This window comes from Panicum hallii, chromosome 2 (assembly GCF_002211085.1).
Source record: "Panicum hallii strain FIL2 chromosome 2, PHallii_v3.1, whole genome shotgun sequence".
Taxonomy (NCBI): domain Eukaryota; kingdom Viridiplantae; phylum Streptophyta; class Magnoliopsida; order Poales; family Poaceae; genus Panicum; species Panicum hallii.
Genome location: NC_038043.1, coordinates 2,001,747 through 2,015,904, shown reverse-complemented (window position 1 = coordinate 2,015,904; position 14,158 = coordinate 2,001,747). Strand labels below are relative to the sequence as shown.

The following is a 14,158-nucleotide window of genomic DNA, read 5'->3' as shown; positions in this document are numbered from 1 at the left end:
AACCTGTGCTCCCGTACGAGCTAATTAGAATTAATATAAAAATAAGACTCATCCCATGTTCTCTTTCATCTATTAAATATTCTAACGTATAATACTCTAAAGATACATACTCATATCTAGTTGTAATATGTTTAGTTAGTAATAATATTTTTTATTTTATATTACATCTCCATATGTATTTGATATGTATTTAATCAGACCATTTGTTTAAACTATATGAACAACATAAAAATTGGTATCATTATATCTTCACCCGTACATGGCACTCATCATGAGTAGAATTTTTATATAAATAATAATATAAATAATATATTAATAATGATAGACATTGTAATTTAGAATTTTATGTTGGTGCACTTTAAGATTTATTATCATTATATAACTTAGATTCAGATTTAGAAGTTACTTTAACTTTTAATAATGATATAATTAGATAATTTATATACAAACTTAGAAGGTTATTTGATATTATTTTTATAATGGCATGTGCATGAAGATTAGGTGTTACTTTAGATTATTTTTTTATAATGGTAGAGATGGGTAGTTTATTAAAAAAATAACAGATTTTATGGCTATTATTATTAGAGTTGTCGGATTGATTGCCGGATGTTTCTTTTTTATAAGAATTTCTATGATTTCTCTATTTTTTTAGAGTGTCCACATAGTATTCTAGGTGGCTTCACGTGGAGGCTTCAAAAGAAGCCTCCAATTAGTAATAGTAAGATGTGCACCTTATGGGAGCAACTTTATTTATATAGTAATTAAAGAAAAAAAGTGTATTTTCATCCCTCAAGTATTGCAAAAGTGTGACATTCATCCTTCATATTTCATTTAGTGCAAATCAACCCGTTAACTAACTCAACCGGTGCATTTATCATCCCCACCTTAGTTTAATAATGGTTTTGTATCATATAATATTGGTTTAAGTCATGTAATTATCTTACTAATCATTGCTTAGCCACATCTAATGTTGAGTGAATTGCTATAATAGTTCCATGCGAATTGGTTCCATTAATTTCTCCGATAAAATTTTTATGGGTACACAGTTTAGAGGATTTGCTGAATTTTATTTTGTGGACTGTATATCTTCAACTCAACATATTATATTGCTAAGCAGGGATCGGTCACATGATTGTGTTGCATAAATCGCTCTTGGATGGAACTAAATTATTATTAAACTAAGGTGGAGATGATAAATATACCGGTTTAGTTAGTTAAAGGATTGATTTCCAAAGGTGGAAGGTTCGGTGTTGTCGAGAATCGCTCGCTCGAGAGCTTCCGGGGAGTGACCGCTAATTAGCAAGCCTCTATTGCAAGTCTTTTTAGATGTACGCACTATGCTATAAGAAAAATCTAAAATAAACTCCCTGGCTTGCTAACACGATAGAGAATGGAATGCACATACGTGTTTAACTGATTTTCATTTGTAGAGTTATCATTATGCTTAAAATAAGTGGTAATATTCATGGTGGAGTTTATGCGCGAAACATGATTTTTTTAAATTAGTTTATGCTAGGAATCGAGCCTCTTTCATATAAATTTACAGTTTACACTAGCAATTGCAGGGTAGAGATTTTAAAATGCAAACTACACTTGCTTTACATTTTTCGGAATATAGGTATCTGTATGTAATAACGTCTGGAATTATTTTCCTCATTAATTTGAACACATCTAGATCTTCTCTATTCAAGCTATTGTGAAGGTTTCTCGTTCTCAAAATCTTGAAAGGGTTTATATACATTGCCTTTTTTTGAAAAAATAGGAGGGGAACCCCTTTATGATATGATTTTGTAGATTATATATGAAAACTGTATAAGCTAATTGCAAACAGAAAAGAAAACAAGACAGAAAGAAGGAAAACAAAAAAAGGGGAACATCTAGCTAAGTGTGCAAAGCCAGTCCCCAAGAAGAAGTTTATACAATGTTTCACACCGTGCATATTTGAATTAAAGTACCTATTTTTCTATCTTTGAATTGCCTTTCTCAACCATAATATCAAACATCCACTTGTGTTGTTTCTTTTCACGTGTTATGGTTGATTTGATGTTACTGAAGGGATGTTATGGGAAAACAAATCTATACTGCTACAAAATTATTATTGCCATTTATGACACCTTGTGTGTCAAGAACTTCGACCAACCATGAATAGAGTTTCTTTCATAGTTGGCAACACTAGCTATATATTCAATAATTATTAGTCATTATATTGATCTATTTCAGCAAAGTTATCTTTAACAATTGGACAAAACCCTTTGTGGAAAACAAATGGAGTCTGCGTCATGGTTACATTCTAGAACTTTGCGAGATATCTAAGTGCTATCCTTGAGGAGGAATATACTGATCTGGAAGTGACCTCTCTCAAATCCAGTACACCGTATTTAGTGACATCATCATGGATGGTTCCACACAAGAGCGATTAGGGATCAAGTGTTCTGTCCTCCCCACAACTTCCTACTAATAGAGCTGCCTAGTGGTGGTACCAAATAGCTAGGTTTGTGTAACACACGGATGACAGGATTTTGTGCAAGATTCGAATGACTGGTCTTCTCGATCTTTTGAGTAGTAATGGAAAAATCAGTTATGTTTTGCATTGTTTACATAAGTTGCTCTTTGGACATCTCTACGATGATCATTATACGTGTGAAACTAATTGTAGCTAGTCTTGTTGTGTGGGGGCCATTTTGCGATTCCTACTCCAAACCAACAGTGGCCGTTCTTCATAGCCCTGCTGAGTATACCTCGACGCCGCATGGTGGTGTATTTTCGAGTAATTACTAATTAGTCAACGACGATGATAACACATTTTTTTCAAAGAAAAAACAAACCAATTCCAATTGTGGATATTTTTGTTTCATTTTATTAACCTTTTCATTTATGTGACACGGAATGGTATCTCTCGACGGGGCAACCCTTTCCTCTGTGGTCGCTGGTCAATTATTGCATATTTTGCTGTTACATGTACTGCGTTAATTAATATCCTAGATGATGAATAGTAGATATGGGATCATTTGGCGCATATTATTGGTTGGTTTCTGCTGATCTGCAGGGACCAGGCCTCCCTTTTATAATGGACTGCTTGAGGACAAATCATGGGTGCCACTGCTAAGTGGTTCGATCTCGATCGGGAAGTTGGCCTTAGGGATCTTTAGAGGGAGGGGATTTATCGGATATGTGATATTTTTAAGCTACCGTTGAAGATGAAACTATCAATTCCATTTTCAAAGTTAATTTGAATCATGCAAAGATATATCGTTGGTCAAAACTGAAATAATATGTTGATTATTACACCATACTGAAAGGAGTATGGCCACACGCACAATATATGGCCTCCGATGCGCCTCCAGCCAGGTGACGAGTTCATTCGAGTACTGAAAGAAAAAAGAGTTAGGGTCCACGCTTGATCATTCAGCATTTCAGCGCCGGCCAGTGCGCTGCCGTCGTCTTCCTCGTTGCTGTTGGCACAACCAGAGCATCTGGGTCCCTGATAGATTAGCTCCTTGTGCACGTACGGATCGACTGACGCTTTGCATCGGCTAGCGATGGCGAGCGCGCGGCTGCTTCGTCGTCGTTCTGTTGGCCTTGGCCTGCTTCTGCCTGGTTGATTGGTGGCTCGCTCGACGAGAAACTACAGGCAACTCCTTTCGTGACGTGGCCACTAGCAAAAGCTAGCTAGTACGGACACGCATGAACACTTGAGTGGTGACCTGAAAGAGAGCATCAAGTTACAACCAGCCGCATCCAACCCTAGAGGTTTGTTATGTCCCCAGCGGCAACGGGTGAATAAATAAAGGCCATCGATATAGTACATACACTGTCTAATCCAATTAGCTAGGGCAGAACTGTGATATTTTACAATTACTGATTTGAGACTTCTTTTGAAGCCTCCACATGAAACCACCTATAATCCTAAATGAACACTCTAAAAATAAAAATAGAGAAATCCTAAAATTCTTATAAAAAACAGAAACATCCGGCAATCAATCCGACAACTCTAGCCATTGGATCTGTTATTTTTTTCTAATAAATAATCCACCTCTGCTATTATAAAAATAGACTAAAATAACCTTCTAAACATGTATCTAAATCACCCATCTCTACCATTATAAAAATAATCTAAAATAACACCCTAATCTTTATGCAAATTATCCACAAATACTATTATAAAAATAATATCAAATAATCCCCTAAGTTATCTAATTATCTAATTAATTCATTATTAAAAGTTAAAGTAACATCTAAATATGAATATAAGTTATATAATTATAACAAAATTTTAAAGTGCACTAATATAAAATTCTAAATTATTCCCTCCGTCCTAAATTATTAGTCATTTTAGCTTTTCTAGATTCCTAGACTTGCTATGCACCTAGACATATACTAATTGGAGGCTCTTTTTGAAGACTCCACGTGAAGCCACATAGCATCCTATGTGAACACTCTTAAAAAAATAGAGAAATTTTAGAAATTCTCAAAATAAAACAGAAACATTCGGCAATCAATCCGACAACTCAAATCATAATAGCCATTGGATCTGTATTTTTTCTAATAAATTATCCACCTTTACCATTAGGAAAATAGGTTAAAGTAACCCCCTAAACATGTATCTAGATTACCCACCTCTGCTATTATAAAAAATAATCTAAAATAACCCCTAATCTTCATGCAAATTACCCACATATGTCACTATAAAAATAATATCAAATAACCCCCTAAGTTTCTATATAAATTATCTAATTATGTCATTACTAAAAGTTAAAATAACTCTTAAATCTGAATCTAAGTTATATAATTATGATAAAATCTTAAAGTGCACCAATATAAAATTCTAAATTACTATGTCTATCATTATTAATATATTATTTATGTTATTTTTTATATAAAATACGGCCCATGGTGCGTGTCATGTATGAGGAAGATATAAGAATACCAATTTTATGTTGTTCACGTAGCTTAAATAGATGGTTCAATTAAATATATATCAAATACATATGGAGGTGTGATATAAAGTAAAAAATATATTACTAACTAAATATATTATAACTAGATAATGATGAGTATATATATCTTTAGAGTATTATACGTTACAATATTTAATAGATGAAAGAGAGCATGGGACATATAATTATAACTATTAATTAGCTATAAGTTTTATTTTTCTATTAATTCTAGTTAGTCCGTGCGGGAGCACGGGTTGATAGGCTAGCGTCTAATCTAACTAGGAAACCACTGCGCGCACCAAGAGCTTTCTCCATTTAGTGTTTTTCCCTAAGAAATTGGAGTGTCCACTGAAACTTATTAAGATGTTATTTATAATGGTATTCTTTTTTCATATATATACTAAAATAAATAGGGGTAAAGGCTAGAATATATAGCCCCTGCATCATAGGACGCTAGGGATCAGAGTTCTCTCTGTAATACGTCTGGCCAATGCCTACATTCTGAAATTCTAGCAAGAGCGGCACCATGAGGATTTGTACCGTGGTTGCCTACTTTGGTTGATCCAATGACCACCTGGGTTCTCCTCCCCTCGCTTAATTATGTACTAAGATAAACATTCGTGATAATGCTATATCCTCAAGGATCAAGCTACTATTTAGTCGGGTATTATGATTATAAACTTCACATCCTCAATAAGTTACATTATCGAATAATAAAGTTGCATCACATAGCAGCAAATTCGCAATCCTTATATGCACACACACGAAGTAGTTATGTCCATCGTTTATTGATGTGCTAAAAACTAACACATTACTCCCTCCATTTGAAATTGTAAACCCACTTCCATTTGAACAAGAGGTCTAGACTAACAATTACTCTTATACCACATAATTTTTACAACACAAAGTTGATGTTATTTGATTCATATTTGAAAATATTTTATTATGATTAATTATTTGTGCATCACCTAAATGAAATATTTATTGAGTAATAACTATCAGCCAAACGCCTCCTAAAATAAACACCGAGGGAGTACCAAGCATTTTTGGTGAAAAATTACTTGCAGATGCTCAAACTCACATATCATACTTACCACGAAAGCATTGCACCAAATTAATCATGCATAAAGTGACATCCTAGCTACTAACAACATCTAACACATTCTAGTAGAAACAAGTAACACCACCAATTATTATTAATCATTTGCACGCTCGTAGGATATAATCATGTCTTATATTGCAAAGCACTAATCATATATAGATCACATCTATATATCCCTATCGTCCTGATAGAAAAACCCTTATTTGTTACAGTTGGAGATGCGTTAATAAGTACACTCAAATGAAACTAAAGGACACTACTAGAAAGATTTATAGCAACGTCCTTTTTTTTCTAGGGGTGGATCAAAAGGTAACCCGCTCCTACAATAAAATGGAGTGCGGTTACTGTACCATCCGACCCGCCCCTAAAAAGTATTTTTAAGAGCCGGTGATGGCATCACCCGCCCTACAAATGGTATTTTTAGAGGTGGTGATGGCATGATCCGTCTCTACAAATAGTTCCACGCAAAAAGAATCATAATTTTTTCATATGATCTCGGATGAAGTTGAACTTTATATCAAAATTGTAGAGGTTGACGAGATCTATATAGTTGATAACTTTTTATTTAAGTTCATGTAATAGTTCAAAAAATTATTATAAGTTCTTATATGGCTATGACTGTATAGTATCTCATGCAACTCAAGTCATAGAGATTTCCACAATCTTAATCTTTATATACAGTGAAATATACTTAGTATATTTTTTATATCTATAGTTCACAATAACTATAGTGTAGAAATTTCATATTTTTTAATTTATATTGCTATATGTAAATATTTAAATTAATTTTCGGAATAAAATAGAAAAATGGATTTACAGGGGCGGGTGACGGCGTCACCCGCCCCTAAAAATGGATTTCTAGGGGCGGGTGATGGCATGATCCGCCCCTAGAAATCAATTTCAGAGTTAATATAAGAGAATAGCGTACCCCATAGAGTTACAAGTGATTATGCAGTGTGGTGGAGAGGAGGTTATGCACGATGCTGGAGGTAAGCGGTTCGAACCCCGGATTACGCAAGTGTGCATATTTCGTCAAAAAAATTATACCTCAGCAGTGGAGGGGTGGTGGTTAGTTGGCGGGGATATTTTTTTCTGCTATTTTTTTATTTTTCCGAATTTTTTTCATATTCTGGACATTGATTTGTAGGGACGCCCTAACCTACCCCAACAAATCAATTTCTAGGGACAGGTGACGCCGTGACCTGCCACTAGAAATCGATTTTTAGGGGCGGACGCGTTACCCACCCCTACAAATAGCTATTTTTAGCTGCAAGAAATAGGGATGGGTACCGCACTCGTCCTTAAAAATATAATTTTACCCGTCCCTAAAAATTCTTTTTAGTAGTGGGAGTGAATAATGAGAATAATATCAAGGTACTGGGCCAAATCGATCCAAATGCAAGCTCACCTAATTTAGGATCGCAACCAGTCATTAATGGTCAGGAACATCAGTAGATCAGGAATCATCACCAATTCACCATATGCAAATATAGTGTCTCCGTCTGCATTGATCGTCTCGCGCTGATATATGGGCCCGCTCGCTTTTTGCCGTACGAGAGTAACAATCATTGAAGGCCACAGTGCATCTTTCGGCCTGCTCCCCTTGTCGCCATGGCATTTCCGTGGTTTCCGTCGATGCCCCGCACGAGATATATTCATCAGTAAATCAATATATTGATTCGAATTGACAATGAGACCTAACTTAAGAGAAACTAAGTACGCCCTCAGTTCCATCTCCGCTTATGTGAAACTTATCTAATAAGAGTATCTCCAGCAGATTAGCTGTTACTCTTCCTAATATAAAAAAACTAATGTTTTATTGACCGTAGATACTCCAGCAGATTACCAATCTAATTTCCATTACCAAAATTCTTTTTTAGTAATCATCAAAACATACACCTCCCTCTCACCTAAATGAAGGGAATTCATCCGCATTAGATTTTTGCTTGCGTGGCGAATAGGATAAATAAAGATAAAAGCTAGCTACTAGTTATTAGTAGTTAGCCTATGATGCATTGCAGTACACATGAAACATTTAACTACCATATTACATATGGATCCATATATCTTGGATCGGAGCTAGACCATTGGGCTATACTCATCACTCGATCGGACTTTAGCCTGTGATATATGCATACAGTGCAAGGATTAAGTGATCAATAATGGTGGCTGGAGCCTACATCACCTGAATGTGTCTGCTATGATGAGGAGTCCGTACGGTCGAATACGACAAAGAACTGAACTTGGTGAGCTACGCTCTCCCAAGCAGTATTACATCATACCCAACTAATTAAAAGCATACAGCATACCCACTTAATAAATCAGTGACGACGATTTTAGCTTAAGCAAATTGGTCCTTGTATATTCAGGCCATCTAATAAATTAGGCAGTATGCTCCTCTAAAAACTTTTAAGGTCGTCCGCGGGACTCCCGCTGCTGTCTTCCTCTCTTCTTTTACGCATGGGTTGGTTGCTGGCAACCCTGCATAACCATTTGCATAACCTTAATTAGCTGCCAGTAAACCTGTTGATCATGCATGATGTAACCATGGATGCTACAGATCCAGCCAGCAGTAGCTTTAAGTCCAACTGCTGATGATGCCTTGGCGTTTTCAGGCCGACGGCGACAGAATCGACCACCGGCGAGCGCTGAACCACACCGAGGTTGGCGGCAGCTACTGTTCCCGTCACGCCGCCAAAAATAGCACAGCGATTAATAGAGTAAAATGAATCGAGTACGACGACAACGACGACAATGAAAGCCCTGTGGAGGGATGGGTCCATCATCATCGCTGGGAGGGGCGGAGGAACAATGAGCAGCGACGACAGGCAAAGCAACACTTGCGGTGTCGGTTTCTAGAAATGCAGACAGGGCCACGTCATGCCACAATATCAACTGTCTAAACCAAACTCTGTGACGTAAAAATTCCTTTAGTTTTGTGATAATCCAACCAAATACTACACACAGTTCCTCAAAAGATTACATGTTAATCTGTTATATATACAATGTTTTTTTCAATGGAAAGAACTATCTACTAAGATGTGTAATCCTTTTAATCCAATATTATACACATATATCTTTAAAATACTAAATGTTAAGTTACTTGTTAACGTACACCACCCAAGATTTACTTAAGAGAGTATGTGTCGAGAGCTCACTAGCTAGCTAGAAACCTCCAACGATATACTGTAGTTGAGATTGCCTAGCCTGCTTCTATAAACTCTCCTGCCTGCTCCACTTGTGTTGGTGCCACCCAGATCCGAATTCCCATCCAAACATCTCGAATCCTCCTCAACTTCCATTAGCAGAATGCTTGTAGCTCCTGGGCACTGCAGGTAACCAGTTTTTTTTTTTGGGAGTACGTAGCCGCTCCTGTAGATACAATGGAGTCCTCTCGTGGTGCTCCACCTTGCTCCGACGCAGGCGGCGGCGGCCTCGTCGACGGCAGCGGCGGCGCGCGTCTGTTCCCGTGCCTGTTCTGCAGTAAGACGTTCCTCAAGTCGCAGGCGCTGGGCGGGCACCAGAACGCGCACAAGAAGGAGCGCGTCGCCGGCAGCGGCAGCTGGAACCCCTGCGGCACCTCCTCCTACGCCGCCACGCTCGAGCTCGACGCGCTCGCGGCCGCCGGCATCAGCGCGCTTCCGGCCACGTCGACGCTCATGGAGGGCGCCCCGCACTGCGCCGGGGCTGGGGAGGCGTCTTTCAGGGCCGCCGCCGCCGCGGCGTCGCTGAGCTTGGAGCTTAAGAGGTGGACCGGTGGCCACGCGGCGCCAGCGGCCCTGCACGGCAGCGCCGGCCCGGTCGATGAGACGCTCAACTGGACAAGGGGCACGCAGGCGTCCGCCGCGGCCCCCAAGGCGGCGACGGACGCCTCCGCCGCCGGTGTGGAGCCCGACCTCGAGCTGAGGCTGTAGCTAGCTCGGGGACGACGAGCGCGCGTACGTGCTGGATCCATGACCGTACCCTGTAAATTGCTTCGCTTGCTTGCTTGGAATTGGAATATGGTGTGTTCATTTTACCTTACCATTCATATGGACAGATATGGTGATACAACTGCATACTGCTATTGATATGCTGACGATGTTTGCGTCCGTCTCCCATTTTTGCCCTATCTAGGGAGCTTCAAGGATGCCTACTGTGTTGCTACTTCTTTCTTATTAAAAAAAAAGAAACATGACCTTGTTGTTATTATTGTTACTGCTTACTACTAAGATGCAGCGTGTTGATCTGATCATCACTTGCTTGAAGCTGATGATGCCCTTGCCAGCTCCACAGAAAGCTGCTGCCTGCTGACTTGTCCAAGCAAGCAAGCCTGCACAAGAGCTCTGCTGACGTTTCCTTGGGGACAAGCTAGCACAAGCACGTCCACTTACTTCCACGTGGGCACGCACAACACAGCAGGATCGATGGGTCCAAAATGACAATCTAGCTGCTAGGATTACTCTGGTTCGAGCTACAAATAATATCTAGCTGCTAACTCGTACGGACAAAGAACAGCGATAGCTCTCCTCACTCCACCCATTGCTATGGTAGGTATGATGTTCGTCCTGCTGCCGCCCAACCCGACAAGAAACCTTTGCTTGTTCGTGCTGGACCTGGTGATAGTGGGGTGCCATTTTAATTATTCTCCCTCCAGCGTGCTTCATTTCTTGAATACTTTTTAGATACATGTTAGTTTAAGAAAAAAATCCGGTTTGCACCTTCAAACTATCACAGACGTCCGATTTTCAACCTTTAACTATAAAATCGGATAACAGAGGCCGTCCAACTGTTGAAACCAGACAAATTTAGCTCTTTGGGGGTTTCAAAGGTGGTTTTTTTATTTTTTTAAACTAAAAATATTCAAATTTAAACTAAAAAATTATAAGTAATTCATTTCAAATAAAAAAAAGGGCATAGCCGATCCCTCACGGTAGTTTTGGAAAGAAATGTAAGCTGAATTCAAATGCGGCAAATGAATTCAAATAAATGAAAAACATTAAGAGCAAGAGTAATTCTTGGTCACAGCCTTGACCTAACGAAACAACACAACGTACGTTGTACGTATTGGATCCGGTGTATCTCCTGTGTGCTATACTAGCACTGAACAGGCGTGTCGGCATACATACATACCACTCTCGGCGATTGGCCAAGGGCCCTTGTCTCTGGGTCACTAGTACTGCTGGTCAATTATTGGATGCTAGCTTAGCTTCCCTGTGCAACAAACTGTACATCGTGGACGAATCAATCACATGCCCATCGGATGTGCTCCCGGCCGCATCATGTCAGTGCACTGGGCCTGCTGGGCGTATATTATTGGTTGTTTTCTGCTGATCTATCTGCAGGACCCGGCCTTTCTCCTTTAGTCCTTTTCAGTGGGCACAGTTAGTTGCTTGGCGCTACTTCAATTCGAGGACAAATCATGCATAAGGCTAAATGCATCAACTTTCATTCGCTGATGAATTGAATTATCGGTGAAATTTATCTACTAGTAGAGCAATTTTCGGTGAAGTTTTGCCTTAAGAAATCAAAAAACATGCTGTAGTAGTTTCAAACAGAGGGGAGTATCTTTTTTCTAATTTTCCTTCAAAAGGATCTTTTTCCTAATTACTATAGACAGACAAAATAGCTAGGCAATATTACTACAGCATAAATTTCCTCGCATAGGACAGGGCGAGAGGCTGCTGGACCGGGCGCGGTGGCAGCCGCGCACAGTGCTCTCGAATGGCCCTCCAGCTAGTTGACGAGCTGGGAGAGTGCTGATCGAAAGCTGAAAAATTGACTGAAGAGAGGCTCAGAACACACTTGATCATATTTGCAGCTCTGGCCAGCAGTGCGCTTGGCGTCATCCTCGTAGATGTTGGCGAACGGGCGGGGGTGGATTCCTTGCGCACGTACGGACCGATGATGCGTGCATGGGCAGCGATGGCGAGCAGCAGCTTCGTTCTGTTAAGGGCGTTTATATAGATGTATGCCTTCTGCCTCTTCCTAGATGGTAATTAATCTGCACCGGAAGACGATGTATTCTTGCTTTTGAAAGATTGATGCTTGGTGAGCTTTTGCTTGCTCCAAATGCAACTAGCAGATAGCTCCTGAGAGTTACATTGAGGTGCCATATATATAAGTAAATATGATGATATGACATTATATTTTATAAAGAAAGAGGGGAGATGTTTCCTCTAGATAAAGCTGTGTATATACTCCGTGTTAGTGGCAAAAGGTTCATTTCATCTGATAAACCCACTCCGGCCCCTAATAATCACACACTACCACAAAAAAGATTTCGTGAGAGTAATCCTCATGAAAATGTTTACTTTCATGAACGCGAGAAAAAACTCACACGAAAACATATTTTTGTGAAGGTATTATATGAATCATCATGAAAATGTTTATTTTCATGAGGTGATCGCAACACTCTCTTGGAAATTATGTATATAATTTCATGGAGGTGTTGCATAACTCTCTTTTTTTAAAAAAACAAAGGTAGGAGCACTGCCATATCATTTAAGAGAGAGGAGAATGTCGGGTCTTACATAAGGTTATGAAAATAATTTTCATGTGAGGCGTGCCATTTTCATGAGAGGGATCAACAACTGTCACAAAATAGTCGGTACATGCTAGCTTTGCACTTTGTAGGCTTTTTTTTTTTAACTTCCTTGCAGCTCTCACCCTGTTACTTCCCCTCTGCTCATCTTCCCTGGCATGTCTGTGAACTATAATTTTTATGCAACAATATGCCTTTTTGAGAATTTAAATGTACTTCTACCTATTTGTTGGAATTAATTTTGGAGAGAATTTTCATGCGAGCTGGATGTCATGGATCATTGGCAGCTTTGGCTATTTTTGTGAGGGAGGCAACTATATATGCAGAGAGGCCTCTCCGTTTAGCGTTAGCTGGAGAGTTCCCAAACTTTCTATTTTTATCCAACTGCGTCAGATTCAAATGGAAACAACTCAATCTCCCCTCCCGCACGATGCCCGCGCCTGCAAGCGTCAAAAAAGAATATGACTTCCTCCCGCCATTCCCTACAATGCATGATCAATCTTAACTTAAAAAAAAATCAATAGTTCCATAACCGTATATTCAAATTAAAATTTGATTATACGATCATGTTTATTTTAACAAGAGCTTCAAAACAAGATTCCACTTGAATATGTTTTGCTCAAAGTGGTGAAGTTACTTTTTCAAAAATAAATCTTACTTTCTCTATTGTATAAGCTAGTCATAAGTTACTTCACATCATGTATACTATTAGCAAAAGTTACTTTCTGTCACGAACGAGAAAGTTACTTTTTCGAAAGTTCATATACTAATGTTACATTTTCTTAACTTTCACAAAGTATAAAAAGTTAAATCTTACTTCCTCTACCGTACAAACTAGTCACAAGTTACTTCATATCATGTGTACTATTAGCAAGTTATTTTCTGTTACGAACTAGAAAGTTACTTTTTCTAAATTTCTTAACTTTCACGAAGCATAAATATTGCGTTTCCTAACATTAATATACTACTAAGTTACTTTTTTGTAATTTTCACGGAGTACCAAGTTACTTTCTAAAAAAAACACTAGATTGTAAAATTATTTTTAAGGTAAAAATGATGACTTTCCTTTTTTTTGGAAATCTGGTGGGATTAGACTTTCCATTTTAAGAAAGTTTGAGGGTTCTCCTTTTAAGACTAAATGGAAGATTTTCCCTTTTGGGGAGTGCTTTCGGCTCTCACGGAATTTCTAGATTTTGGTAGTGCCATGTGTCACGCATTAAATAATATTTCACCACATTCCAGAGCATGCAGTGGGCCTTGACGATTTCACCAGAAAATTTATTTGGACCAAAACTCTTACAGATAACGCCATGGACAGATGCTGTATTGAAATGGAAGTACTCTAGATATAAAGAATTGTTTGTGTAGAATCCATTATGTTAATTCGATCTTCCTGGTCGCCCATGACGTACGGTCATTCCCAGAAGATCAAGGATTGAAGGTACACGGCCAAATCGATCAAGATGCAAGATCACCTAATTGATGGCAACTAGTCATCGATGGATGGCTCCAATCATGAACGTCCATTGACCGGGAATCACAATGTGCATCCGTACGTGTCACCGGTTGCTGGCTGTTGGCCTTACAACCAGCCAG

The 14,158-nt window shown here is 38.8% G+C and overlaps 1 protein-coding gene across 1 annotated transcript; it reads left to right on the top strand.

The window, feature by feature from the left end:
• The first annotated feature begins 9,149 nt into the window (after positions 1–9,149).
• On the top strand, positions 9,150–10,139 carry LOC112882723. The gene has a single exon (XM_025947848.1). It carries the CDS (start codon positions 9,423–9,425, stop codon positions 9,951–9,953), a length of 531 nt encoding a protein of 176 aa, XP_025803633.1. The 5' UTR covers positions 9,150–9,422; the 3' UTR covers positions 9,954–10,139.
• The last annotated feature ends 4,019 nt before the right edge of the window (positions 10,140–14,158 follow it).